General features: G+C 38.8%; 3 protein-coding genes across 7 annotated transcripts; all 3 read right to left on the bottom strand.

Moving 5' to 3' along the window:
- Positions 1-196: 196 nt before the first annotated feature.
- On the bottom strand, positions 197-7,486 carry LOC111403505 (histone deacetylase 9). 5 transcript variants are annotated; one of them, XM_023032038.1, is made up of 14 exons: positions 7,300-7,486; positions 7,083-7,195; positions 6,865-6,982; positions 6,105-6,179; positions 5,810-6,029; positions 4,560-4,623; positions 3,386-3,478; positions 3,188-3,296; positions 2,978-3,027; positions 2,801-2,891; positions 2,219-2,289; positions 1,614-1,772; positions 703-769; positions 197-573 (listed from the first exon to the last, which is right to left on the bottom strand). In XM_023032038.1, exons 1-14 carry the CDS (start codon positions 7,334-7,336, stop codon positions 488-490), a joined length of 1,353 nt encoding a protein of 450 aa, XP_022887806.1. In that variant the 5' UTR covers positions 7,337-7,486; the 3' UTR covers positions 197-487. The 5 variants fall into 5 exon arrangements, with proteins under 5 accessions (XP_022887806.1, XP_022887807.1, XP_022887808.1 ...); XM_023032039.1 differs by having other exon boundaries at positions 1,674-1,772; positions 7,300-7,481; XM_023032040.1 differs by lacking the exon at positions 6,865-6,982 and having other exon boundaries at positions 7,079-7,195; positions 7,300-7,484.
- Positions 7,487-8,730: 1,244 nt separating this feature from the next.
- Positions 8,731-11,704, bottom strand: LOC111403504 (the record flags this gene model as incomplete). The annotated part of the gene is made up of 3 exons (XM_023032037.1): positions 8,731-9,127; positions 9,219-9,375; positions 11,490-11,704. Coding segments are annotated over 3 exons (420 nt in total), but the record flags the coding sequence as incomplete, so codon positions are not given.
- Positions 11,705-15,878: 4,174 nt separating this feature from the next.
- Positions 15,879-18,183, bottom strand: LOC111404497 (protein FAR1-RELATED SEQUENCE 5-like). The gene is made up of 4 exons (XM_023033293.1): positions 18,093-18,183; positions 17,307-17,974; positions 16,536-17,237; positions 15,879-16,382 (listed from the first exon to the last, which is right to left on the bottom strand). The coding sequence occupies exons 1-4, from the start codon at positions 18,181-18,183 to the stop codon at positions 15,879-15,881; spliced, it is 1,965 nt and encodes a 654-aa protein (XP_022889061.1).
- Between the last annotated feature and the right edge of the window lie 9,735 nt (positions 18,184-27,918).

The raw sequence follows: 27,918 nt of genomic DNA, 5'->3' as shown, positions 1-27,918 counted from the left end.
CGGGTTTTTTTGCCCCATTCGGGACGGGGCGGCACCGGAGCGGGGTAAATTGCCATCACTAGTGCAAGTGAAGCTAAGGTTGAGGAGACTAACTAATTTTGCAATTCTCTTCATCAATCCAATTCAATTTACAAACAAGTCGTGTTTACTCAAAGATTAGATGCAACAGGCTCAAAAAAGATATAACAGTTAAGAGTAGATTGCAAATTAGTGAGAATTTAAAACTACTTCCAAAGACATTCTATAAGGTACAAATCGTACATTACAAACTCAAGAAGTATGTAATCACCTTGCAGCTAAACCATAATGATCCTGCGAAACATTGAATTGAAACAAGGAAAAAGAATAAACGTATTTTTTTTCTATTTCTTATAGAAGGCAAAAACATATATGAAAGATAATCACGTCTATTTTCTGCATATTCACACTAAAGTCTGAGACCTAGCCATCCAGAAAATTAGAATTTTGTCAACACCAACTTTACACTTCATGCATCATCCGTAATACGATCGTTATCGTTATCGCCTGCGTAATATTCAGCATCGTTGTGGATTTGCTTGTCTTTCTTGCGTCCTGAGATGACATATAAATTAAGGAGAAATGTAACATACTTAGCACATGCGGGAAGAGTACAATAAAACCACGAGGAGATAAAAGAGGCCTCAACCAAGTGTGACCTGTAGCCATACAGCTTTTACTTACGATTCATTCGTACATCAGGATTCTGCTCATTTTCATCAAAATCGGGAATGTAAAAATCAGGGGGTACCTAGAAATTGAAAATAATAATAATAATAAGAATATAATAATAATAATAATAATAATAATAATAATAAATAATTAAAAAAATCAGCGAGTCCAATTTAACACATGAAGTGTATAATAGAAAAATACATGCAGTGGCACATATCTGCCATCAACCGATGGACCAATCATTAGTCTTAGACAAGTCAAAATAATATATGGTACAAACCACCAATCAGATCAACTATTTTAAGCCCCTTATGATTGTTCTATAGCATTAATCATGAATATTATTGTTAGTACACAACATGTTTTTGAATATAACTAAATTGAGGAAAAATTGCATGATTTGGCTCCAACCTCTGGCCCTTGTATCAAGTTTGTCCCTAACCTTAAAAACATTTTGGTCCTCAAACCTTCTCTGTATTATTGTTGCAGAAGTATCTCCATGGATGAAAAACTGTATTTATTGTTGAAAAGACGACCGTAGACTTAAATTTTACTGACATAAAAAATAAAATTGAGGAGGACATTACTTTTCCTTCTATTCCCTATTTCTTATTTTATTCATTTCTTATTAAAATTATTGTGTTTTATCCATTTTTCCCTCACAATACTTGCACATGCAATTCTAATGGCAAGTTGAATAGAAACTGGGACTATCAGAGCAACAAAAGTAAAAAATCAAGGATTTAAGTGCTCCAAATCAAAGGTTAGGGACCAACTTGCTACAGAGGTTATTGGTTTGAATTTCTGCAATTTTTTCCCTCGTACTAATAAATAGGATATCAACAGAAGAACTATTTTTAGCACAATCATAAATCAAATTCTTTGCAGTAGCTTTTTTTGCATGCTATGTAGAACATAACTTCCTGCATACACGGAAACAGCACTAGTTTGGACTTGAATATTTCCTGTGTTCTGCTTACCTCTTGCAACTGTACACTAGGGGAATGTTGTATGGAGCGAAGATTTTCATGCACTTGCTGCCTGATTGAGTTAAGATACGATCTGCTATTGAAATTCTCCTGCTCGATCAACAAAATTATTAGATGTGAAAATTAAGCTTTGTTTAATGCTTAACAGCAACTAGTTAGACACGTTAACAGAACCAACAAATTCAACAAAGTTTGACATTGTTTAGTCAACAGATAACACATTACCAGTAAAATTATATAAGCACAGATATTAGCTGATGTGTATTGATATTATAGCAAGTAGCAGCAAATGGGGAATGAGTAGAGGGATATATAAAATGTTTCACATACCATGGGCCCGATGCTTAACAGCAACTAGTTAGACACGTTAACAGAACCAACAAATTCAACAAAGTTTGACATTGTTTAGTCAACAGATAACACAACATTACCAGTAAAATTATATAAGCACAGATATTAGCTGATGTGTATTGATATTATAGCAAGTAGCAGCAAATGGGGAATGAGTAGAGGGATATATAAAATGTTTCACATACCATGGGCCCACTCAGAATTTTCAATGAATAATCAGGAGCAAAATATTTGATGTACTCATTTTCTGGTATCTCTGCAAGACAAAGATATATAATACTTAGGATGTAGGACTAAGCTAGTTTCATTTTGCAGTAATGGAAAAGATATAGACTGCTTTTGCTAACTTCTGCTCCTGGATACATTGCGAAAAGGAATGCTTAATAGCAGAATTATACAGAGCACATCTGACTATGCTTATAAAGTCTACTTATAAGTAATTTAATAAGGTTTAAACCAAATAATTTTTTATTGAATAAAGTTAAAGAAGGTTACTTATTTTAACAAGTTACTTTTCACATAACTTTTTTTACTACTAAAGAGTTGCTTTTCTATTTTGAGCTTAGCCAAACATGCACTAAGCAAAATATACCAAAAACATTGTACACGAGGTCATGAAAAAGAAGAAAAGATCGACAATCTGAGAAGGGGTAAAAATGAACAGAAGAAGATATTAGTGTTGGAGATTGAAGCTAACAAATCATATATATCAGAAAACTGTAACGGGAAACAGAGCATTCCCATGAGACACAGGTGCATCAGCGTACCATCAGGAAGCTCTGCATCTAAAAGAATTCCGGTCTCTACAGTCCAACATCTAGCCACGTCCTCTTTAGTGTATCCCCCACCTCCAGTTACCTGCAAGAAGAAAACACCTTTCAACAGCTCATAATTCGGTACAACACAACTGGGCATTTCTTAATTTGTTTTGAATATAAGCTTACCAGCAGGGGCAAATTCAAATTCTTCACCAACCTAACGCAAGCTGCATGCCCTGCAGGAAAAATCCAATGATAACGTAAGCAAAATTATGAAAAGCAGCCAATTTGGTGGTGAAGTTGACGTATGAGAAATAGCATAAGGTAGAATGAAGAGTGACAGCCAACAAAATGGGAAAGGAACAACAAATGTTGCAACTACAAGCAAAATAACACCATCAATGGAAAGGTTGAAGCAGCCCAAACGGTCGCCCGCAAGTGAATCTGCTCCACATTGGAGAACAATTGCCCCTGGTTGATATGTTTCAAAAACCTTCGTAATAACCTGTATAATCACATCACAACCTTAAACCATCAAATCTGAACAAGAAACGTGTCAGAAGAAGCGCTAAGTGTCTATTCAGGAAAACTTACTAACTTAAAGAGACGGTAGAAACTGGTGTCATCTATTCCATCCTTGAGTGGGACATTTATGGCATAAAATTTGCCTTCTCTTTCTCCTATATCCTTCAAAATTAAATCAAACCAAGGATAAAACTCCTTTATAACCAGATTAAGGTGGAGTCTTGGAATAGTTTGAAAGCTTACTCAAGATTTTTTTTACATATTTCAAGGCCTATCAGGAATCACCACCCAGTTTCAATCAAGAAAATATTTAAATTTGAAATAACATGTAATCGCCTAAGTCATATTGGCGTAACACTAATCAAGTGAGTTGAAACGCGGGATGAATATTATATTCTATGACTTACAATAGGCTAGTGATTTTCTGGAATCTAAGGTAAACATGAAATAAATTATTATGGGGGAAAATAAAATCCAAAGATGCCAAAAGTAAATTGGCTCGTGGTAGAGGCAAAAGCATCTTTTATGAGTTCAGAGAATTTTTAGATATAGCACCCAACACTGGACTCTGGCTGTCTACCCTGAACAATATTCTGGGACCAAAACGAACTCACAAGGAATTCTCAAAGCTAGTTTTCTTAACAGCAGACTGTTAGACCTCAGAAAAAGCCATTTCACTATTCTGTCAACAAGCTTGGACAAGCACACTAAAGCTCTTTACAGTAATGGAAACAAAAAAAAAACATAAAACACACTGTAGAGATATGTGCATTCAGTTTATATAGGTCTTAGGGTTAGTCACCAGATTGAAAATACAGTAAAAGATACATCGCACAACTGCATATATCTACAAATACTTTTCACAACAGATTCTCCTCCCGTTATTCATCAAACCACTCTTTCCACAAGCACTTCACAGAGAGTCGAAGCAGTTTCTTTTTAAAAGTGATGGAAGCTGGAATTTGATTCAGGAGTAAGTGCAGGAACAATTTTTTTGCAAGGGTAAACGTGACCTCAAAAGAATTTGATACTGAAACACTGATGAACTAAGAGCATAATTACCATATAAATATAAGACTGTCAAGTTATTCAAACTCCGTCAGTGTTCCGTATTATGAACCATTCAATCATTGAATGTAATGAACCCTAAGAAACTAATCTATAAAAATAATGCCACAACACATTTCCAATCAAGAGAAGTGAAAATGACAGTTATGAAACAGAGAGATGGTAGCAGAAGTACCTTGAGATCACCTGTGCCTGGAAAGAACATATCACCATACTTGTGGAAACTAACAGTCATCACCCTGCCAGATCAAAGCTGCCAATTTAATTAATATTGGAGTAAGTTCTACTCAATACGGCATAGATTTCTCATAAATTGCCTAAAATATCTTTCAGGAGCAAGTCCTGTCTCCATTGGTACACCTATTTCCAAGGAGTACAAGCACCATAGAGAGACTAAAATGATCCAATACTTGGTACAATTCAATTATCACTAGTTAACTATAAAAGTAAATAAAAAATTTTAGCCTGACAAAGGTAACCTGTTGAGGCCAAGTTGAAAGTACTGGTAAAAATTAGTGGTTTGTGTTCAACAATATCACTCTAGAACCTGTATGACACTAACCCAATTTCAGGAATGAGCTATCTTTGAGCATATAAGGAATGGGATATCTGCTCAAGTATAAAATTCCATTCCAAAACAGATAAAAAATTGTATTGGCAATAATTGAAAACATAAGAATAGGACTAGATAGATTAAGCAAATTTCCAAATGAACAGTCTGTCTATGAAAGTTCTATCACCAGATTGAGTTTTGTACAATCCAGAATCAATAATAGGCCAAGTGACTTTACCATTGCCTGAACAATTTACATGGCCAGTGTCCTTAACTTGCTCTTTGATTGTTGGCTCAAAAAATCCAGTCTCGAGACAGAATTTTAAATCTATCAAACCATTCGGATGGCAAAAACATCAAATCAAATGCAACTAAAGAAGAAATAAGGTTTGAAAGGAAAAAAAGATGAGGAGAAGAACTATTTAAAGAAAATATCAGATCTATTTCCAGTTAAAGAAAGGTCTATGAAACCAGAAAAGAATAGCTTGGACATGGTTGGAACTTGCAGTTCACAAATTTAAATTTCCTGAGCATCTCAAAAGAGCACCAAAATCAATATTTCGATTCAAGACCCTTTTTCTTTAAAGGGTTATCCCCGCATCCAACCCATCCCTCCCCCACCCCCACAGAAACTACGTTCTTTAACAAACTGACAATAAATCTCTCTGAAATGTTACTTATATTATCAACACAAAAGATGTAAAAGCCAACTAAAAACACTTTATAAATTTAACAAGTAGACCAACTGCTAAACAGAAAATTAGCTTTACGAGGGCCATATAATATAAGCTATTTATCTGGTTATCAAATACTAAGTTAAATTAATGATCAGCATCAAAAGTTAACAGGCAGCATTTTATGTTTTTAAATACCTATCAGTGAAATAGAAGGCTTCTTCCACCCCATCACCATGATGCACATCAATGTCAATGTACAGAACACGGGCATGATGCTTCAAAAGCTCCAGAATGCCCAAAACTAAGTCATTGACGTAGCAAAATCCCGATGCTTCACACTTCTTGGCATGGTGCAATCCACCCGCCCAATTTATTGCAATGTCACAAAGCCGGTTGTTCAATCTGCGTGCAGCATCTGTGAGTAAATATTATGTTAAGGTTGGTAAATGTAAGTCAAACTTTCATGACACAACTGAGATGGGATTTTTACCTATTGTTCCACCAGCATAAATTTGGCAGAACTCGAACAGATTCTCGAAAACAGGACAATCTTCTCCAAGATTATCTAATAAAGAAAAGAACGATTAGTAGAAACTTACACTGCTCCAATTATAGTAAAACAAAGGTAATTGGAAAACTAAAATCATGTAGAAGATTCATATATCTTCATAGCAAACAAAACTTTGATAAATGTTGAGTATCAATTACATACAAATTATCTGTATGTTAAAGTTGCTTGAATTGTTTTCATGATAGTAACATCTTCACTAAATCAACAATCCAAAACTAAATTTGAAGACTTCTCATAACCTTTAACCAGTTTCTTCTAATGACTTCTAAAACCTTCCTCGAATCTTGTCATCCAATCTATAAATAAACCCAAATTGACCAAACGCAGTCAAGAAACCAATATTAGATGCCTCAAAATTCATAAATTACATATGGTTTCTCATACAAGCCTTGTTGGGAAAATACATTTCATCAACTAATCTATATTACTACAGACATTGAAAATCTTTCATCAGTTATCAAAACACTAATAACATAGCTAATAAGGTCCGGTGCTACATCAGCGATAGACTTCTACAGATATAAATCTCATTAGTCATTTGTCCTTCAAAACCCTAATTTAAACTTTATAAATTTAACCCGAGAATAACAAAATTAAATACCTTCCTAACCTATAACAACGAATGCCTTTTCACACTCATAAAACACAACAGATTAACATAAAATTAATTACTCCTTACATTTCACCATCTCATTCGAGAACAAAACCTGAGTGTCGGGCGTTATTCGATTTAGAAACTCCACATAATCCGCAGAATGGAACTGTGCTAGCTCCACTGGGTATGCCTTATGGGGCCTCTAAATTCCACAGAATTATTAAAAAAAAAAAAAAATCCAAAAACGATAAAAAAAAATAAAAAAAATACGAATAATAAATCAAAGGAGTAAAATCACCAACATAAATTTCCATCTTGTTGTGTAGCTCGTAAGAGAGAACCAAATGATGAGTCATACATAACCGGTGCGGTTTCATCGGGTGACTCGGCCCGAAGTACACGTTCCCCACATCCCCTGCAATATGATTTCTCTACAATTAGGACACTGGCCACACATATATTTAGAAACACACAACACAAAATTAAAGAAGAAATGGAAAGAGCAGTAGGACAGCGAACCGTCGTAAAAGTAGGCGATTTTGTCCTTGCTCCGCATTTTAAGAGGGATGGAGAGAGAAAATTGCTGCTCAGAAAAATTTTCGTGCTTAGTGCCCCGTTTTATCGCCTACTGCATTTGCAGCTACAATTTGCCTACCGAAATCGTTTCTTGGTTCAGAGACTTCTATTTTGGACTCTGGTTCTGATCACTCGTCAAGCTGTATTAGGAGGATGTGGCTGGTTTTGTGCCTAGCCTCTATGGTACGTTGGGAAGCATGATATCTGTTCCAATTTATTTATTTATTTTTTTGACATTTCCAAGCCCTGTTTGAACTTTATTGTTTCCTCATTTTATATGATTGTTATCCATCACATCAAAAGAAAAATTTTCGTGCTTAGTGCCCCGTTTTATCGCCTACTGCATTTGCAGCTACAATTTGCCTACCGAAATCGTTTCTTGGTTCAGAGACTTTTATTTTGGACTCTGGTTCTGATCACTCGTCAAGCTGTATTAGGAGGATGTGGCTGGTTTTGTGCCTAGCCTCTATGGTACGTTGGGAAGCATGATATCTGTTCCAATTTATTTATTTATTTATTTATTTTTTTGACGTTTCCAAGCCCTGTTTGAACTTTATTATTTCCTCATTTTATATGATCGTTATCCATCACATCAAACCATCATATTTGACTTTTTATCTCTTATGTAAGGTCCATAACGACTATATTTTTTATTCTCATTTTTACAATAATGTGACTCAAACGGGGGCTAAATTTCATCGAATGAAAAAGCGGCAAGAGATGAATATATTTATATTTGAATCTTGCTACATTTACATTAACTTTTACACTATTTCATGTGGCAAGATTTATACTCTTGATTTTGAACGCATTTATCATCTCATTAATTTCTTCCATATAGGGGACAATGTCAACTAACAATATATATATAGCTTAATTGTTTATATTTCAACATATCCCGTCTCCTAAAACTTCCTGACGATGGGAATACTATAGCTCCACAGGTTAGTCGTCATTCCTACTAGCTATAATATCAAGAAACAAAATAAAAATGATACCAAATTATTTGGACAACCCTACGACGATTTCTAATCTTACCCCCAATCAATAAAATTGAATAATTTCACGAGGACACTTCAAAAGTCCTCGTACGTTTGGCTCAATTTTATAAATTATGTTCAATGGTAAAGAGTCGTCTTTTGATCCATATGGTAAACGCATATCGGTTCTTAACCACGATGCGCTCACCCAGTTAAGGTTTTGGCATCACATGTAATCGAACATCGATATAAAGAGAGAGATTCATCTTAGAAAAGCTTCAAAATTAATAGTATCATTCTGCATTTCAACTCCAATTAATTGATAGTTGAACCTTTTTTTTTTTTTTTTCATTTCTGCGCAAGAAAAATAATAATCCCATAAATCGTCACAAAATAAAGAAAAAATCTCGTTGATGCAATCTAGTAGTTGACCAAGAGTGAACGCTACTTCTCTGCAATATTTTTACAAACTACCAACAGAAGCTTGATAAGATTCATTCCACCCACAAATTCGTTCTTAATCATAACGGAGTTCAGCTGTACTCCCAAGAAAACAAAACAACAGAGAATGGCATGGCCTCGTGTCATTGATGACGGAAAGTACATTCATTCGTCAACATGTTTGCAATTTATCAATTATTAGCAAAGAAAAGGAAGATAAGTCGAGCAAAAACCATTATTGAAAACACGTGCTTAAAAAATGAAGTTCCTAAGAGGACACACATTCAACGGAATCCATCTTCTTATTCCTTCTTTCCAATCCCGTGAGACATGTTATAGATCCCTCTCCCCTGGAGAACAATCACCAGAAACGATCGAGTGTCAAACTTGACTGTAGATGAAAGTGGCCAAAATGATTAGAAAGAGTAAAAAGGAACTCACAATTAGAAATAGCGAACTACCAGCCAAAGCCAAAGGGATCGCAACTGACGTGATCTTATCAAAAGGTCCTTTCAGATACGTATGTTTGTGAATGCTCTGAAATAACTTTTGCTTATCGAAGAGAACTTCTCTTGGCCTAAAGGGTGCTTCAGACATCCTGCATTATTTAATGATTTTGCAAAAATTCTCCATCAATAAATTTGCAAAAAAAATCTATAACCATAACTTCTTGATAACACACATAACGCGCTAAACATGTCATAACTTGTAATAATATCTAGACAAATTGAACTCCAAGAAAATAAAAAACTGACAAACAGGGTGATCTTTTCTTTTTTCTTTTTTCTTTTTTCCTTTTCTTTATCTTTTTTTAATTAGATGACCCGTGCAGTAGATAGAAAATGGGGTAGCAATGAAGGAACGCCTATTGTAATCCTCCGTAACGCAGTGTACAAACCCAACTAATATCCAATATCAACAACCTGTAATTCAATGATAGAACATAATCTCATCTCAAACAGTTGTATTGCAGCAGCACAAATATCTAGCAAGCAAAGTTAATCTTTAATATCAAGCTGGGTTCTTCTAGCTGGAGTATTTGCTTTAAGTAATAACACAACTATCATGTTAGCTTTCTCAGTGAACACTAAAATATTCTCATTTAGAGTAAATTGAAATGGAAAAAATAAAGATTCCCTATGGCCTAATAAAAAATTAAAATGTTTAAACAAATACGAACGAAATCTATTCTTCCGGACAGTTCATGAAAGTTCACACATAAACAACAAAAGAGAAAGAAAAGTGGAAAAGAACTTCGAAAATGAATCTCTCTTCTACCCAGTAGAGAATAAAATTTAGAATGTCTTGAACACGATTAAACACCATAAAAGATTAAAAGAGAACAATGTAAAAGCTTCTTAAAGTTTTAGCTTAATTGTCCTAGCTCATTTCACTCATATTTTCAATATATTATTACATCATATATTCTTGCTGGTGTTGTTCTATCATAATTGAAATCCGGAGCCTAAACACAGCCTTAAATCAACATTTCGTTACGAAGTCTGGTCTATAAATATACACACACAATCTATTAAAAATAAATAAATAAATAAATAAATAAAAAACAAACACATTCTCATCTATGCACATTCTCATCTATTCACAAACATTGTCATATATATACAACCAAACCATCTGATAGACGCCTTATTATTCAGTTAGTTAGCAATTAGTTAGTAGGGGTACTGTCGGGAATTTGTATGAGTGAGGAAGTTTGTTAATAAATATGAGAGCAAGGGGGAGTGAGTGGGCATCCAGAGAAATTGTTTAGAAAAGAGTGGAGAGATCAAGCCTCTCGAATTGCCTGAAACTTGTTATTTCCATTCAGTTGAATGTCAATACAACATTCAATTTTCCATTGACCTTTGCCTTACAAATATTTGCTACTATCTATCCATTCATTCCTAATATTCGTTCACCAACTCTTTCAATCACCGTGTTACAGACTCTGACTTCCAACAGGAGGCAGCCATATTAGTAACAGTGACTCAGGTAACATAAGCAAGGTCAGCAAACAGATCTAGGTTCCTATCACCATCCTCCAAGAAAGCTCAGATTTTGTCTTCAACCATAAATTATTACATCATACATTCTTGCAGGTATTGTTCTATCACAATTGAAATCTGGGGTGTCAACACAGCCTTAAAGCGAAATTTCACTACAAAGTTGGGTGAATGTATTTAAATATACATTCTCATCTACACACCACGATTATCATATATATACAACCAAACCATCCTTCACGAAAGCTCAGATTTGGCCTTCCACTATAATTATTGTGGGGTATTGTTCAATCCTGATTGAGATCCGGGGTCCATAACAGCCTTGAATCAACATTTACTCATGAAGTTCAGTGCACACACACGCAATATATAAAAATATAAACATTCTCAGATACACACAGCCGTTGTATACGTCCCAACCATCCTCCAAGAAAGCTAAGATTTGGTCGCAATTATCCAAATCCTGGATATGAGATTTAACAACCCTCGAAATGCAAATAATACGCATACGCACAAAAAATACATAATTACATAATCAGGAGGAATAAAAATGAAAACACAGATCCGATCTTAAAGGACAGAAACAGCACAGGAAATACAGATAAATATCATTTAAAGTCCATCGACAAAAACAAACCCTAGATATAAGACATTGACATTGATAGAAACAAAAAATAAAAATCAAGATTTGACTGTAAAAAAGATTTACCTGATTGAGTGAGAGTTGAAAAGGCACGAGCGATAGAGATGCTGTAACTGGAGATAATCAGGAGTGCGAGAAATGAAAAAGAATTGAGGACGAGCAGAAAGGGGCCGAAGAATTTGGAGTTTCGGATGCGATCCGGTCAGTTCTATTCGGCTTTTTTTCTTTCTTTTTTTTTTTGTGTGGAAATTACAAAAATCTCGAATTTTAAAGATCTCAGTTCAAATATGAGGTGAGATGGTTTTTTATGCAGATTTCATGTATGAATTTAATTATTGATATTACAAAACATTTTATCCCTAATTCGGCCCTAAAATTCATTTCACACAGTAATCAGCATCTTCTCTCTTCACTTTCTCCCGTTAACCCATGGTGCGCCTGCCCACAGCCGGAGAGAGCCTGTCACGTCGTCCTGCAGCGATGCTCAGCATCTTCGCTCCTCACTTTCTCCCGTTAACCCACGGTGCCGCCGTCCACAGCCAGAGAGAGCCTTTCATGTCGTCCTGCAGCGGTGACAATCGCTCGTCGTTTTGAGGCGCTTCATCGCTTCGACGCAGCACAGGAACCACTACTACGAGGCTTGGATGGTGTTTTGTGTAGTGTGGTGTGGTGTTTACGGTGGTGCCGTGGTGGATCTGACGCAACTATTGTCATTTTTTGATCTGTGATTTCGACGATTGGGGGTAGTCTGCAAACGGTTTCTCTGTCCAGTGTGGATATGGGTGGCTTTGGTAAGTTCATGCGGTGCCGGTGCAATGGATCTAGGTAGGACGACGGCGGTGGTGGTTTTGAATGTATTGGTGCGTTGTGGGTGGTGATGATGGTTGTTGATGCAGGTGGTGAAAGTGGCCGATCTGTGGTATGTGTGCGGTTTTGTAGGTGCAATGTGTGTAGAAGCCAATTCTGTTGGTGCAATGTGAGTGGTGGTGTTTGCTAGGGTGTTGGTGTGGTGTGCGGCGGTGACGGCTGTGGTGATCCAAGTTGGTAGTTTGGGTTGATTGTCATTGTTTTTTTTTTTCCTGTTGTTGGTGGTCCGTGACCTTAAAATTTGATGGTCTGTGACTTTAAAATTTGATGATGTGTGATTAAAAAATAATTTGTGACTCATAAAATTTTTAATTTGTGATTTCGAAATAATCTGTGACCTACAAGATTTTATATTTGTGACTTCGAAATAATATGTGACCTTTAAAAAAATCTGTGACCATTAATTGTTTAACCGTGACTTTATTATATTTATTTAATAAATATTTTTAATTAATTAAATCTAAACCTGAATTTTGAATTCTCAAACATTTTACCTGAATTTTGAAATGATGTAAAGAATACCAACCGGGCTATGGGTGCAGGAATTCAAAATGGGTGTTTTGACAGAAAATATACAGAAATTTAAAATGGCTGAGTTGGCATAAAATGACAATATAAAATGACCAAAAAACTGGGTAAAAAAACGAAAGGGCAACCCGATTGACTAACTAAACCCAAACGAGTTCCCCCATTTTCCCCGAATTTCCTGGAGTCGCGACTTCTCCCACAGCCAAGTTGACAGCCGCAGTCGCCGTCTCTGGCGCCGACGACGAGCCCCCATAGTGTCCATCACTTTTACACTGTCCATAGCAACGATTCGCAGCCAGCGTGCCCTACGCTCGAGTGTGCGCTAGAATCAGCCACCGCCCTCACCTCCGTCCCCGGCACCGGAGTCACTGCAGCCACACATTCATCCCCTAGCATCAACGTAAGTGTTTGTGGAGTTGTTGTTTGACATGGGTTCTCAGCTTTTTCCATGGTTATTTATAAATATCATGTTTGAATGGCCAAAGTTTTCCCATTATACAAGTTTGGATTTTGGATGTTGATTAATCTTTGTTTGAGTTACATTTATGACGAGACTTCTTGGTTTATGAAGATGGCTGCCACCATTTAAGCTTTGTTCGTAACTCAGTTTGCATAAATGTCTTCACTAATTGTTGAATTTCGGCACCCGTTGGTTTAATGGGGAAATCAAGAATGAATTTCCTACACCGGTTGTTCTGAATACATGTATTATGAGAATTGTTGTTGTTGTTTGATGAAGATGAATGTCCTGCATGGGTTTGTATAATGGGAAAATGAAAATTAGTATGCCAGTGACACTTGAAAACACAGCCTGATTGTTTCATGTATGTATGATTGGAAACCCTGAACTTTTATTTAATTATGTCTGTAGGGATAAATCTAAATTTCACGTATGTACGATGGATGGAAGATGAACTTTTATTACGAGATATTTTCAATCATTTAACTACATCTTCGATTTTTGACGAGTCTGTTTCATTTTCAGACCTTGGCTAGAATGAGAGGAAGAAATTTTGGAGTTTGTCACGGTTGTAGAAGCAATAGGCACTACTTCAAACAATGCCAGTTAAAACTTCGATGCCCTAGTTGTGACCACGGATATCGAAAATGTTTTGAGGTCGAACGAGAAACCAGTAACAAAGGGCGATTGTTCTTTACCTGTAGTAATGACCGTGGGTACTTTGATTGAGTGAAAGATGAAAATGTAGGCGGTGAATCAAGTTCCATTTAGCATGCTATTAATCAGTCGCTCGACAAGGAAGATGAAGAGCTGCCAAGACTCTTTGATGGGCTAGCCAAAATTAGCGAGAAACGAGGCGTTGACATATCACTGTACTTGACTTTTAGCAAGGAAAATGGAATTGCCAACTGTAATGGGAAAGGAAAGAGGTCGGATTGAGGGGTCGATTTGAGTCATGTCTTCGGTCGAGGCACTAGTATGATGTGAATTTCAGTTTGCATAATAATGTATTGGTCGTATATATGTCTAATCTGTATTTCATGGTGATTTGTAAGACATTGAATGTGTTGATAAACATATGTTGTTTCCTTCCAAGTTTTGTGCCAGAAATTTGTACCAAACTTCACCCAATTGAAGCTTGCATCCTTCACAAAATCAAACACAGCTACATACTATGCAATTGCTCTTTCATCCACTTTGTATTCAAGCAGTTCTGGCAAGACTAGTCTCATGAATGTGTTCTCGGCTATGATTCATAGCCCTTGAACGAGGAAGAACGATGTTGTACCCCATCTAGGCATAACGCGGCATAAATAGTAACAATGATCTCGTGCATGAATGCAGACGCGAGGAATGTACCTAGTAAGGCCGATGTTACAAATAAAAGTTAACAAATTCTTTGAGAAAGCAAAACACTTATATTCTTTCCCATTCTTTGGCATATAATGTAATAGGATCCCCATTCTAAGGAGAGTTTTTGTACACAAAATGAAATGTGAGACACAAAATGAAATGGTAGACACAAAAAATTCATGAAATGTCAAACATAAAATCCCAAAATCATAGAAAAACTTCTGGCTGTTTGTTTATTCATTACAGCAGAAGTTATACTACAGTAGAAGTTTCTTCATTACAGTAAAATTTATATTCTTCAATGTCCTCGACGAGTTTCATGAAGCTGCTGGCTGCTTACCCCATTTCTTGACGGAACAGGTTCGACCCTAGTTCAGACAACATAGTTGGCGAATGTTGCCGAAGTTTGTCACGTCTATTATGCATGGACTGCTCAGATTTCTTCTTCTTACTCTTCAACACCTTAAAACATCCCATATTGCTTGCAAAGTAAAAGAATCATGATTGAAGGTTAGGTGCATTTCACCATAATGCATATTTTCCAATTTAAACTTAATCAATACACCACAAATAAAATGTGTAATTTTAGGCCGGTTGAAGAACTTGCCAACCAAGAAAAAAAATGAAAAAATGAAGCCATTCAAATGAATTACTAAATGGTAGCATTCACCCAAATTCTCAACTTATGTATAAAATATCTCCAACGATCAACAACAACTTAAAAAACACAGAATGAGTTCAAATTAACTAAAATTAATACAAAAATAGTCAATATCAAAAAATCGATTGCAACGTATGTAGATCCAAAAAATATACATAAATACCTAATTTACATGGTAAACATTAAAAGACAATGTGACGCACCTTTCCCCCGAAAATCAGAAGGGCGTCGCACCTTGTTGGGGAAAATCTGGATAGAAGAATGGCATAACATGACCTGATTTACATGGTAAACATTAAAACACAATGTGACGTCAAAAAATGTACATAAATACCTAACACAAACCTTCTGCGTTGACCACGACATTTGTGGTTGCCGGATGGACGAAGTATTGTAATGGTGTCAGCATAGGACATTGGGGTGGTGGAGACACTTGGGCATCGATTGATCTCTCTTCCACATTACTTTGAGTAGCTCTAGGCCTCTTCCCTTTGTTCGACGGTGCGGTGGTTGTTACGAATTCATTATAAACAAAGATAGTAATAGTAAAACATACCTTCGTCCTCTTTGAACTACACTCTAATGGTCATTTCCTCCAAAGTTTCTTCGGTGCGTCCTTTCTATTAGAAATTACTGGATCCAATATGTCTCCACTGCTACTGTTAGGCTGGGAGTAGACAACGCTTCCAACACTTGACTTAGACTTCCGTAACTCTTTTATTTGCGATGTCATCCACTCCGTTATAGTGCGTGTCCATACTTCGTCATCTGCTGCTAGGTCTGTCACCTCTGAAAAAATTCGGCGCATCTCGTCGTACCTCAACTGTCCAGGACTACTGACCAATCCATCGTAATGTACTGCGATCCTCGAGTGTGCTCTACTAACATCTCGTCTCCACCTCCTTAATATGTACCTCTCAGGCATCGATGTTATGTCATTACGAATCAAGATTGCAATAGCATGCTTACAAATAATTTCCCGAAATTCAAATAGGTGGCAGCTACAAATCAATTCACACGTATCCCTTCGAAATGATACGCAAAAAGATTTTTTCTTGCGGTGCTCGTGAAGAACAACATCCTCACGAACCTGGTAAGTCGACCAATAATAGTCATTGGCATTTTCAGATACAACGTCGCAGTACACTTTCCCGGTGAATTCCTGCTAAATTTCTTTGAACTTTTCGATGGTATAAACCGCTTGAAATTGCTTTTCCATTTCGTATGTTGTCGCACACGGAACCATCTGGGAATAAGACCTAAAATCTGCCTGGAACTCCTTCTCCACCTTATTTCTTAATGCTCTTTCGTACTGCTCCACAAACTGCTTCAACGAGGTTTTCGAATGCACATATCCATCGAAAAATGCATTCATGCTTTCATTTCGTTGTCTCGTGGACATGCCTGCACTAAATGTGGTTTTCAAAAAATAAGGCACCCACCGACCTTTGTTCTCATATAATCCTGATAGCCAAGCATTGTCATGCAAGTCATACATATCGAGCATCGACCTCCAACCTCTTTCGAATTCTTGTACATTCTCCGCATCATATACTAGTCCATGTATAGCAAAAAATATTGAGCTCTTTTCAACGTGGTATCCAAACTTTTCAGGCAACTTTTTCATAATGTGCCACAGGCACCATCTATGCTTCGTGTTTGGAAGAGTAATCTGGATGTCATTTTGCATTGCCCGATTCTGATCAGTAATGATGGCATTAGGAGCTTGACCGTGCATACACTCAAGCCAAGTTCTAAACAACCACACAAACGTCCCTGTGTCCTCGTTCGACAACAATCCACAGCCAAGCAGTGTGGATTGGCCATGGTGATTTACGCCAACGAAAGGGGCAAACGGCATGTTGTACTTATTAGTGAGGTAGGTAGTATCAAAAGTGACAACATCACCGAACTCCCTGTAAGATTGCCTACATCTATTATCTGCCTAAAAAACATTCTTTAGTCTGCAGTCATCATCTAAGTCCATACTAAAATAAAACCCCGAGCACCGTGCCTGCATCTTTGAAAAGTACGCCTGTATTGCGAGGGCATCTCCTTCCCCAAGACGTAGTCGTCTCACCTGTTCAATGTAATTCCGACAATCCTTCTCCACAAAAGTCGTGTTCTCATATCTACCAGCCTCAACAACTGCAGAATTATAACTCTTATGCAAGGGAATTCCTGCCATATCATTCACCTCAAGCTTTCGTTTCACACTTGCACTCAATTTTCTGTTGCATCGGTACAACCTAGACTTTGATGGGCTTGTTTTGTGATTGTGGTCAAGGTACACTTTGTTAATCCTCCATATTCCCAGACTATCTAAAGATGCAGATATTCTTGCTTTACAATCAGTTTGACATGTTGGTTGCGGTTTCAAGGAACCGCCTATAGCATAAGTTCTTCGACCTTCACGACTACATGTGAACGTCACATATCTCGTAACTCTATCTTTCCCCTTTTTTGAATTCCTTTTTCGCACCGAAAAGCCAACGGTGTAAGCATATTTTTTGTAGAAATCAAACATTTCCTTCTCATCACTAAACGTCATACCCACCTTAGGCACTAACGCCACATCTTCTTCTACATTTTCATTGTCCACCATATTCAAATTCTCCATAGCATTCTCGTTATCAGATTGTAGCAACAAATTAGGATTCCCATCTTCCATAATTTTGTTTCCTGCCACACAAATTATAAGAAGCAATCAATGCATCTACATATTTTCAGCTATTCCTTGAGCAACTTAATGTTTTTCAGGTGAGTGATTGTATAAGGTTTGGAAATTTCAGAGGTATACCATAACTAGCACTATTACCATTGCTTGCAGCCACGATGAACTCGTACAGAGAAGTAGGGATCAATCGCTGTCTCACTATAGTGATTGGCATAGTGAAACATTTTAATTCATTTTCAAGCAATTTTACATAGAAATTTATTATTTTTTTAAATCCAAAAAATATAACATTAGAAAAAGATTACAGAAAAAGCACTTATTGAAATTTTAAAAAAATACGTGATTTTGTTTTCAAAAAGTTGATGCAGTGAAACGCTCAAATGGTTCAACGGCCTTTAATCAGTCGCTTGGTTCATTGTTTTGTTACGAGAAATCACTTTGTTAATCCTTCATTATTTTCCCATGAAATCCATACTGGAAAAGCTAAGGAAATGCACAAAATACGCAATAGGTCAGAAGATGCTAGAAATAATTACCACAGGAGAAAGCTGGAAATGAAGACGGGTTATGGTACAATCTTCATCTCCATAGCCAAGTCGACTCCACCCGATTGACTGTCGAGGAAAACAAAATGGGTACCAATCGCTCGAAATGCAAGTTTGTACGGTGCCCTCTTAGCTGGGATATGGTCGTTGGCGCCATTGAATTTCAGATGGACTCCGACTGTCTTTTATTTTGGGAGGGAAGGGTTGCTGTCTTCTATTTTGGGAGGGAAACAAATGAGACTTCCCGGTAAAACAATGGAGACTTTTATGTTCTTTTTTCTTTTTTTTTTTTTTTCTTTCTCTCTCTCTCTCTCTGCCACGTAAGCCGAATTAAAAAATCTGTGAGTTTCCTGTAAAAATATCCTGTACCTAGAGCTTTTTTCAAAGAATACACCTTAAATATGAATTTTTTCCTTTTTTTTTGGTTATTGATATGAACTGGGCCGGCCTGCCAAGACATGAGAAGGTGGCCCCTGACATGGTTCTAGAACGCAAAATTACATAAAGAGCATTAAACTGAATCATTTACTTCACAAGAATATTTTCACTTTTGGCATCTCGCGTAATTGAAGTTTGAAAAGGACAAATGATACTCATATGAATTACACAAATATAATTTCAAAATTAACAATTTCATAACCCTTGTTTTATTCCCATTATTTCTAAAATATATTTTTTTCCTCTTCTTTTGAATCATACATTTTTCAATAAAATAATATTACATGAAAACAAAATTTTTTACTTTATTTTTTAATCACAATTTTGTTAATAATTAGTGGGACTATAAATTAATGATATCTAATGATTCGATCCATAAAACCTTATCACTGATTTGAAATCACGATCTCAACCTTAATGTAAAAGCTAAATGTAGGTGTAGAATCGTAGATTGTTCCCTTTGCTGGGTTCGTTATCCAAATTCGATTGGATTTTTTGAATTTTTTTTTGAGAAATATTGTTTCTTTTATTCCAAGCATTTTTTATTAGAAAAATATTATTTCCTTTATTCTCCATGTTTTTAATACTATTTTTATCTTTAAGAATATTGTTAGGATTTTGATATGTCTTATATATATAGTTGGTTATTCTTTACTAGCCGTTTAATTACAAAAGTTATAACAATCGTGAGAAACACAATTGTTATAGTTTTTTTTTCTCTGTTATAGTTTCATAAAATCTCCAATTCTTTTGTCAAATTAAATTCTTATCTTTGTGTTCATTTTGTTATTATGATGAATACTTCATATCATACCGTATAATCTCGTTTCGTCCCAAACAAGTCGTATCAGAGCTCTGGTTTGATTTGCTTGAGGTTTCTTGTTCTTGATGACAACCATAAAATATGACATTTTGCTTTTGAATTACAACACTAGATTCTCGTTACAGTAAGTGAATATGTGACCAGTATTTGCTCAAATAGATTTAGATGATGTGTTATTGGGATTTGATATAATGTCCACAACTTGGACGGCAGAGGAGAAACAACAGAAGGTTAGGAATGCACATTTACAAATTCATCTTCATCATTCGAATAATATTCTTTAGGATATTTTAAAGAAGAAAATGGCAGTTGCATTATTAGGGGTGGCAAATGGGCCGAACGGCTCATCGGCTCACAAAAACGGAGATCGTGGGCGGCTTAGGCTCGTAAAAAATGAGCCCGAGCACAAGCCGAGCGGGCCGGTTCGATGGGCGAGCCGAGTAGGAAGCGGTGTGGTCCTTCCACTCTTCAGTCCAGTATTTGTTATGGACCACCGCTACTGCAGCCGTTTTCGGAGGAAGGGCCTCCAACACTTCCTTAATCGGCTCCTCCGGATTGATTGGGCCGAACGGCTCATCGGCTCACAAAAACGGAGATCGTGGGCGGCTTAGGCTCGTAAAAAATGAGCCCGAGCACAAGCCGAGTGGGCCGGTTCGATGGGCGAGCCGAGTAGGAAGCGGTGTGGTCCTTCCACTCTTCAGTCCAGTATTTGTTATGGACCACCGCTACTGCAGCCGTTTTCGGAGGAAGGGCCTCCAACACTTCCTTAATCGGCTCCTCCGGATTGATGCCCAAGAAGTCGACCTCCTTAGAGGACGGGCCCTTTTCCTCCTCTACTGCCTCGGCACTTGGGCAATAGGAATCGCAGCAAGTGACGAAGTGGTCGGGGCAGTTGCAACCTCTTCGGATGCAGGCCTCTTCTCCAGAATGGCCATCCCGGTTGGAATTGTGGTCTGTTTCAGAATAGGGGGTGGCCTTGCCACAGTTGGGCGTTTGGAAGGGGCGGCACTCTTCTTGCCCTTCCACTGTAGATCCGCCACGGGGTCCTCTACCACCTCCTCCTCCATTGGAGGCTAGAGCCTTTTACTGGCGTCCACCAGGTCCTCTATTTGCTTCTTGTAGGTAGAGGAGGAGGTCTTCAGCGCCCGCGCTTCTGCCATCATCCTCTAGATGGTCTTAAAGTCAGGGCGCACAGGCATCTTCTTCTTGAAGTTATCTGCAAAGAACAAACAATGAATCAGTATAAGTGTAAAGACTTCAGAAATCTGGAAGGATAAAAGCTTCGGGATAATTATCTTGAGATGCCATCAGGTCGTGTGCAATGAACTGTAGATTTTTTCTGATGAGCCAGTGGTATGACCTCTTCTTCTGAGGCAGTTGATAAATGATGCAAATTGTGTCAAAGTCTTTAGAAGACAGTTCGCACCGAGGAAGAGTACCTTCAAAAGAAATGAAAATGTTAGTTACGTTCCGAACCGAAGAGAAATATAAAGAAACACAACTGTGATACTCACTAAGTGTCGAGTACTTTGTGGGGATTGTAAGAGGCGCCAGGGGGTCCCCCTCTATCATGTCTCATAGTCCTGCGGCCCAGCATCACGAGCCCTTCCACTCTTTGATGGAGCTCGGCATATCGAGCACGAATGGAGTATGGGAACCCCATGAATTAAGGTAATGCCAACCCCGGGTCTTATCCCCACCCCCCAGCTCTCACTTTAGGGATATAAAGGGTCTGAAAGACGGAAAAAGACATCTCAACCCCAAGTGTCATCTCTTTTCACAACATCCAGGAGCCCACCATTTGGCTCCAGGAGTTTGGATTGAGTTGGGTCGAAGCTAACCCATAGGACCTAAGTACCATCCTAAAGAAAGGGTGGATCGGAAGCCTAAGGTCGGCTCTAAGAATCTCCTCACTTATGGCCATGCACCCCGGCCTAGAGCCCTCTCTTCAGGCTCGGGGAGGATCAGATCTACGCTATCTGAGATCCTATATTCTACCCTAAGTCTCTCTAGGTAGGCCTCCTTTAGTTTGGAGGGGTAATCCGACGCCCCCCAGTGCACAGAAGTATCAGCCGGGCTATCCGGCCTCCTCTATATGTTCTCCCCCCAATAATCGCTTCGGTTATCTCAGAGGAGGTTGCCACAGTGGGCTCGTCCATCCTCACTAATTCTAACCCCCTCCCCGAACCAGAACTTCCCTCAGACGCCATTTTCCAGAAAATAAATATCCTAAAAGATACTGAAACTTACGAATTCAGAGGGTTTCCCAGCTGGAAATGGACAGAAAGTGATGTAAGGTCGTCGAAAATTGATATTTCTTGTCGGAAACGATCGAAAAACGTCGAAAATCGCGAAAGGTATAAGAGTAAAATGAGTTTTCTGTTTGCACAAAGGTGAAAAGCTTCAAAGACGCTCAAAGTTCGCCTTTTATAGAACGTTTTAGCTTATCTCCACCGTTGAATTCAAATGTAATCAATCTAGGCCGTCCGTCGCATCATCAATCTAGGCCGTTGAAATGAAACGCCAGATTTAATCTATGCTTAAGATCTTGCTGTGACCCTCACACTTGCATAAAATGCGTCACCTCGGTCACCACCAACCTTCGACAATAAGTAGCCGCAGCAACCTTTTAGGGGAATGGGCATGGCACCCAACTGTCACCTTGAAAATACGCAACAGCTGTCAAATCATTTAACATCAGATGCCCACCTGGGGTTGAGCTCCTCACTCAACTTTACAAAGTTTAGATGCACCTGACGCGGAGTCCCCTGTGGATCATTGTCTCGGTCGCTGCGTTCCTTCTAAGCTTTACAAAGTTTTTGCTATCTCCCAAAGCGTTGTCCCCTGTGGGTCAGCGCATTGGTGGCAGATGAGCTCCTCACTCAACTTTACAAAGTTTAGACGCACCTGACGTGGAGTCCCCTGTGGATCATCGCCTCGGTCACTGCATTCCCTTCTAAGCTTTACAAAGTTTTAGCCATCTCCCAACGCGTCGTCCCCTGTGGGTCAGCGCAGATGAGCTCCTCACTCAACTTTACAAAGTTTAGACGTACTTGACGTGGAGTCCCCTGTGGGTCATCACCTCGGTCGCTGCGTTTCCTCCTAAACTTTACAAAGTTTTAGCCATCTCCCAATGTGTCGTCCCCTGTGGGTCAACGCATCGGTGGCAGATGAGCTCCTCACTCAACTTTACAAAGTTTAGACGCACCTGAAGTGGAGTCCCCTGTGGATTATCGCCTCGGTCGCTGCGTTCCCTCCTAAGCTTTACAAAGTTTTAGCCATCTCCCAACGCGTCATCCCCTGTGGGTCAGCGCATCGGTGGCAGATGAGCTCCTCACTCAACTTTACAAAGCTTAGACGCACCTGACACGGAGTCCCCTGTGGGTCATCGCCTCGGTCACTGCGTTCCCTCCTAAGCTTTACAAAGTTTTAGTCATCTCCCAACGAGTCGTCCCCTGTGGGTCAGCGCATCAGTGGCAGATGAGCTCCTCACTCAACTTTACAAAGCTTAGACGCACCTCACACGGAGTCCCCTGTGGGTCATCGCCTCGGTCGCTGCGTTCCTTCCTAAGCTTTACAAAGTTTTAGCCATCTCCCAACGAGTCGTCCCCTGTGGGTCAGCGCATCAGTGGCAGATGAGCTCTTCACTCAACTTTACAAAGCTTAGACGTACCTGACATGAAGTCCCCCGTGGGTTATCGCCTCGGTCACTGCGTTCCCTCCTAAGCTTTACAAAGTTTTAGCCATCTCTCAATGCGTCGTCCCCTGTGGGCCAGCGCATTGATGGCAGATGAACTTCTCACTCAACTTTACAAAGCTTAGACGCACCTGACGCAGAGTCCCCTATGGGTCATCGTCTCGGTCGTCGCGTTCCCTCCTAAGCTTTACAAAGTTTTAGTAAACTCCCAACGCGTCGTCCCCTATGGGTCAGCGCATCGATGGCAAATGAGCTCTTCACTCACCTTTACGAAGCTTAGACACACCCGACGCGAGTCCACTGCAGGTCATCGCCTCGGTCGATGCGTTGATCACATCATCCAGTTCTGCAGCACTTCGGTCCACACAAGTAAGTGTTTTCCTTACGCAGTAGCGAAACTTTAGAGCATCTCCCTAAAATCGTCGCTTCGGCGAAATCACAAGATCGACCCACAATCTACCACAAGTCGCAGTCCACGTACCAAGGCATATACATCCGGTCAGAAAGGCAAGCCCACCCGTGATATAAATATTCATACCTGGACTTGGGGGACCACTGTTACTCCCCTATCTGAACCACCTCGGAATGGTCACCACCGCACAATCCGATCTGATAGACACCCATCCGAAGTCGTTCCGAAGTGATCTCCCCAATGTCAACGACATGCTATCACGCTGTGAGACATAGGCGATCTTGCTGAACTGACCGAAGCGCCCTCGCCCTGAGGCCGAGGCGAAGTGCACTCCGGGGACCTCTGTCAGAAGATTCGGCGCCAATTTCAAAAAGAGATCTTTGTCAAGATCCTTTCTGCCCCTAAAGTTTAAATTGATTTGACGTCTCCATGAGACTAGTTGATATGACTTATCAACTTTATGTCAACTCAACTCGAGAGAAGCAATTACCCGTCCACTCTACAGACGCGACTGATTGACGCCTATGAGCAGACACCTCATACCGTCAGATGTATACACGTGCCCCACATCCAACGGTTCATCCCACCTATAAATACCCAAGGGTTGGCAAGAGGCAAAGATAATGAAACTCTTACTAGATAGCATCCCATAATAGGCATATATATTTTCTTTTTCCCTCTATTATTTTGCACAACCCCTGGGTACTATTCCGACCATCTGAACCTGATTTGATCGTCGGAGCGTATACGGCCGCCACTACTCCCGCTGGTCCCGGCCGTGTGTGTCTGACTGTGCGTTGATTGTGCGCAGGGAAGAATATGTCGAGTAGCTCTCGATTGGCCATGTGGAAGGTCCAATTTTCGAGGTCAACAGTTAGAGTTAATTTTACAATTATTTTTAACAAAAATTCTAGCATGCGTCACAACAAAGTTGTTTGTTTGATCTCCTCTTATTAAAAATTAATTAATAATAAAGTAATTGATTCGTAAATGAAGAGGTTACATGGTCATTTCATCGTATATGTTATAATCGTTTTGTTAATTATAATATTTAGCACGTGTGATTATACTTAAAACTTGTCATTTTTGAAAGTAATGTGAAATTTAATTCTATTTTTTTTGTTAGATTTAGAAGAAAAAGGCAACCTCTTTTTCTTATAAGGTGTGTTACGATTAAATTAATTTTTTTGAATTTACATAAACTAGCTGCAAGAGTTTTTTAAAGGTGGAAGTTATTTTCACACTTCTTTAGCTTCATCGTCCCGTATAGAGTCAGTAAATTTTAAGGTCATAACTTTACTTTTTAAGATAGCTAATTTTTGTATGTTTATTTACATTGGGGCTATATAGGTGTTTCGCGCGGGTAGTCGCTAACAATTAAAAAGGGATCAGACGATTGTGTAAGGAACAAACCTCTTGAGACAAAGTTCCAAAAAGGGTGTTTTATTGGCGATAATTTTACAATTGAAACTTAAACAGAATGCCTCCAAGGGGTGTTTTAAGTCTAAACTAAGAAATTGAAATTACATATTCTCTGTTTGAAAGTGTTTGATTTGGGGTCTTTTGCTCTATGTCTTTTCTTCCTTTTATATTCCCTTGATAATCTCTTCGTGATCAACCGCTTAGAAACCTCTTAATTGCTTTATAACTGCCCACTTTCTTCATGGTGGCCAACTTATTGTGGAACTGCCGTCTCTAACTGCTGTAACTACTCTTTGTCGTTCAACCGTCTTCAACTGAACATCCTTGAATCGTGGAACGTGATAAGATTCCTTAATAACTGCTTCGATAACTGCACTTTTGGATAACCATAACATCTTATGTTTGCTAAGATTCTGGGCGATTCGAATGTTTGGGCGAGAACAGGGTCATAACCCTGGGCGACTGCAAGGCACTTCATTCGCTCAGATCTTGAGCGTCTTGCAAGTTTGGACGATGGTGTTACCGCATTCGTGGGCTTCCATTGCATTCATTAATAACCCTATTTGGGCCTTTATCCTGAATTGTCCAGTTAGATTTCATTCTTTAGGCTATTCGATTTGGGCTGCACTTTTAGGGTGTCAACAATTACCCCCTAATATGGCAGAATTAATACCAATTATTAATTTTTGCCATATTCACTTTGTTTTTCCCAGCAACATTTGAAATTCTCAAGAATTTCAATCATTATTTTCTTCCATAGCCTGAAAAGGCGCGACGTTGCAAACTCTTATAACCCCCAAATACACGCCATTTCATCACACTACTAAATCACGCCTCATTGTTTCGCGTCTCTCTCTAGTAATATTATTGTTCATCTTCTTTCTTCTCTGCTACGTTTCTCAAACAAATTTCAACAAAACTTTGTTTTGCCAAGCTTCACAATCCCAATTTGGTGACTCTTTTGATTTCGAAGACTTCCAGAAAATCCTCACTCGGCCATATATAACTCCGAACTTCCTTGCACCAGCCAATGTCGAACTCAATGAATTCTATCTAGGTCCTTCATTCAATAACGTCGAGGCCATCGAACAAGTGGCCGTGGGCCAGCTGTTCCCTTGTACTCAAGGCCCTCCGTTTCTAAACTCTTTGCCGCTGAGGCCACGTTGCAAACTCTTATAACCCCCAAATACACGCCATTTCATCACACTACTAAATCACGCCTCATTGTTTCGCGTCTCTCTCTAGCAATATTATTGTTCATCTTCTTTCTTCTCTGCTACGTTTCTCAAACAAATTTCAACAAAACTTTGTTTTGCCAAGCTTCACAATCCCAATTTGGTGACTCTTTCGATTTCGAAGACTTCCAGAAAATCCTCACTCGGCCATATATAACTCCGAACTTCCTTGCACCAGCCAATGTCGAACTCAATGAATTCTATCTAGGTCCTTCATTCAATAACGTCGAGGCCATTGAACAAGTGGCCGTGGGCCAGCTGTTCCCTTGTACTCAAGGCCCTCCGTTTCTAAACTCTTTGCCGCTGAGGCCGCTTCGCGAAAGAGGTATTCACACTTTGCCTAAATTTGATGTTGTTTTTCGTAGATGGCATGCTCGCCTTGTAGACCATGGTCCTACCAAGGTAATTTTTGATAGTGCTAGGATTTCTGATTTGTTAGAAATCTCTCTTCAATCCCCTACTTTTGATCCAGCGCTTTTCCCTATTGCTTTAAGTTTTTGGTCCTCTGAGTATAATACTTTTGTTTTCCCCCCTTGGTCCCATGTCCATTACTTTAAGGGATGTTGGGGCCTTAGTAAATCTGCCACCTTTGGGCGATACCATTTTCCTTGGTATTTTGATTTCTGGCGTCGTCCCAAAATTTGACAGAAAACTCACCGAGTCCTATTCAAGCCTGCAAAGCTGTTATAATCACTCGAGCGCTGAGCCTTCTCATGCTGAGCGTGTGGTCTTTCTTCAGATTTGACTTTGTAAATATAATTTGTGAGTGCCAAGTATGAAGCCTTCTATAAGCTATTTACCCATAGCGCACGAATTGACGCGTGATAGGCCTCTGAATTTGTGTTCTTTCTTTTTGGCCGCTCTCCGTAGAGGCATGGCTTCTCTCCAATTTCAATTGAAGAATGGTGCATCTCCCACTGGCAGTGGGCCTCTTTGGTTCACTGAAATGTGGTTGAGAGCCTATTTTCCATCAATCGGTGCTCTATCCTTTTCCCTTCATTCTGCTAGCTGCTATAGGCTAACTATTGACCCACTGAGCCCTGTAAATATGTCCAAAAGGGACATCTTTTTATTCTTTTATACTTTGAATTCAATTCCTTCGTTCTTTTCTTTTCCTCCCTTTTTAACTCCTGATTATGTACAACCCCCATCTACCCTGGACTGTGCGAGCACCTCTCTACTCGTTTGGGTTCAGTTTTTGACCGGGAGGGAGTTGTTTCATGATATTTTGACTGGAACTAATGCCAAAGTTGGGGTTGAAATATATGCTCCCCAATTTTTTGCTCGTCAACTTGGTTTTGGCCAAACTTGGCCTGTTCCCCCTTGTTATTCAAGAAATTTGATAGATCCCTTCCACACCATTAATAAAGTAGAGGC

This window comes from Olea europaea, chromosome 11 (genome assembly GCF_002742605.1).
Source record: "Olea europaea var. sylvestris chromosome 11, O_europaea_v1, whole genome shotgun sequence".
Lineage (NCBI taxonomy): Eukaryota > Viridiplantae > Streptophyta > Magnoliopsida > Lamiales > Oleaceae > Olea > Olea europaea.
Note: the sequence above shows the minus strand (reverse complement) of the source record. Positions and strands in the feature narration are given on the sequence as shown.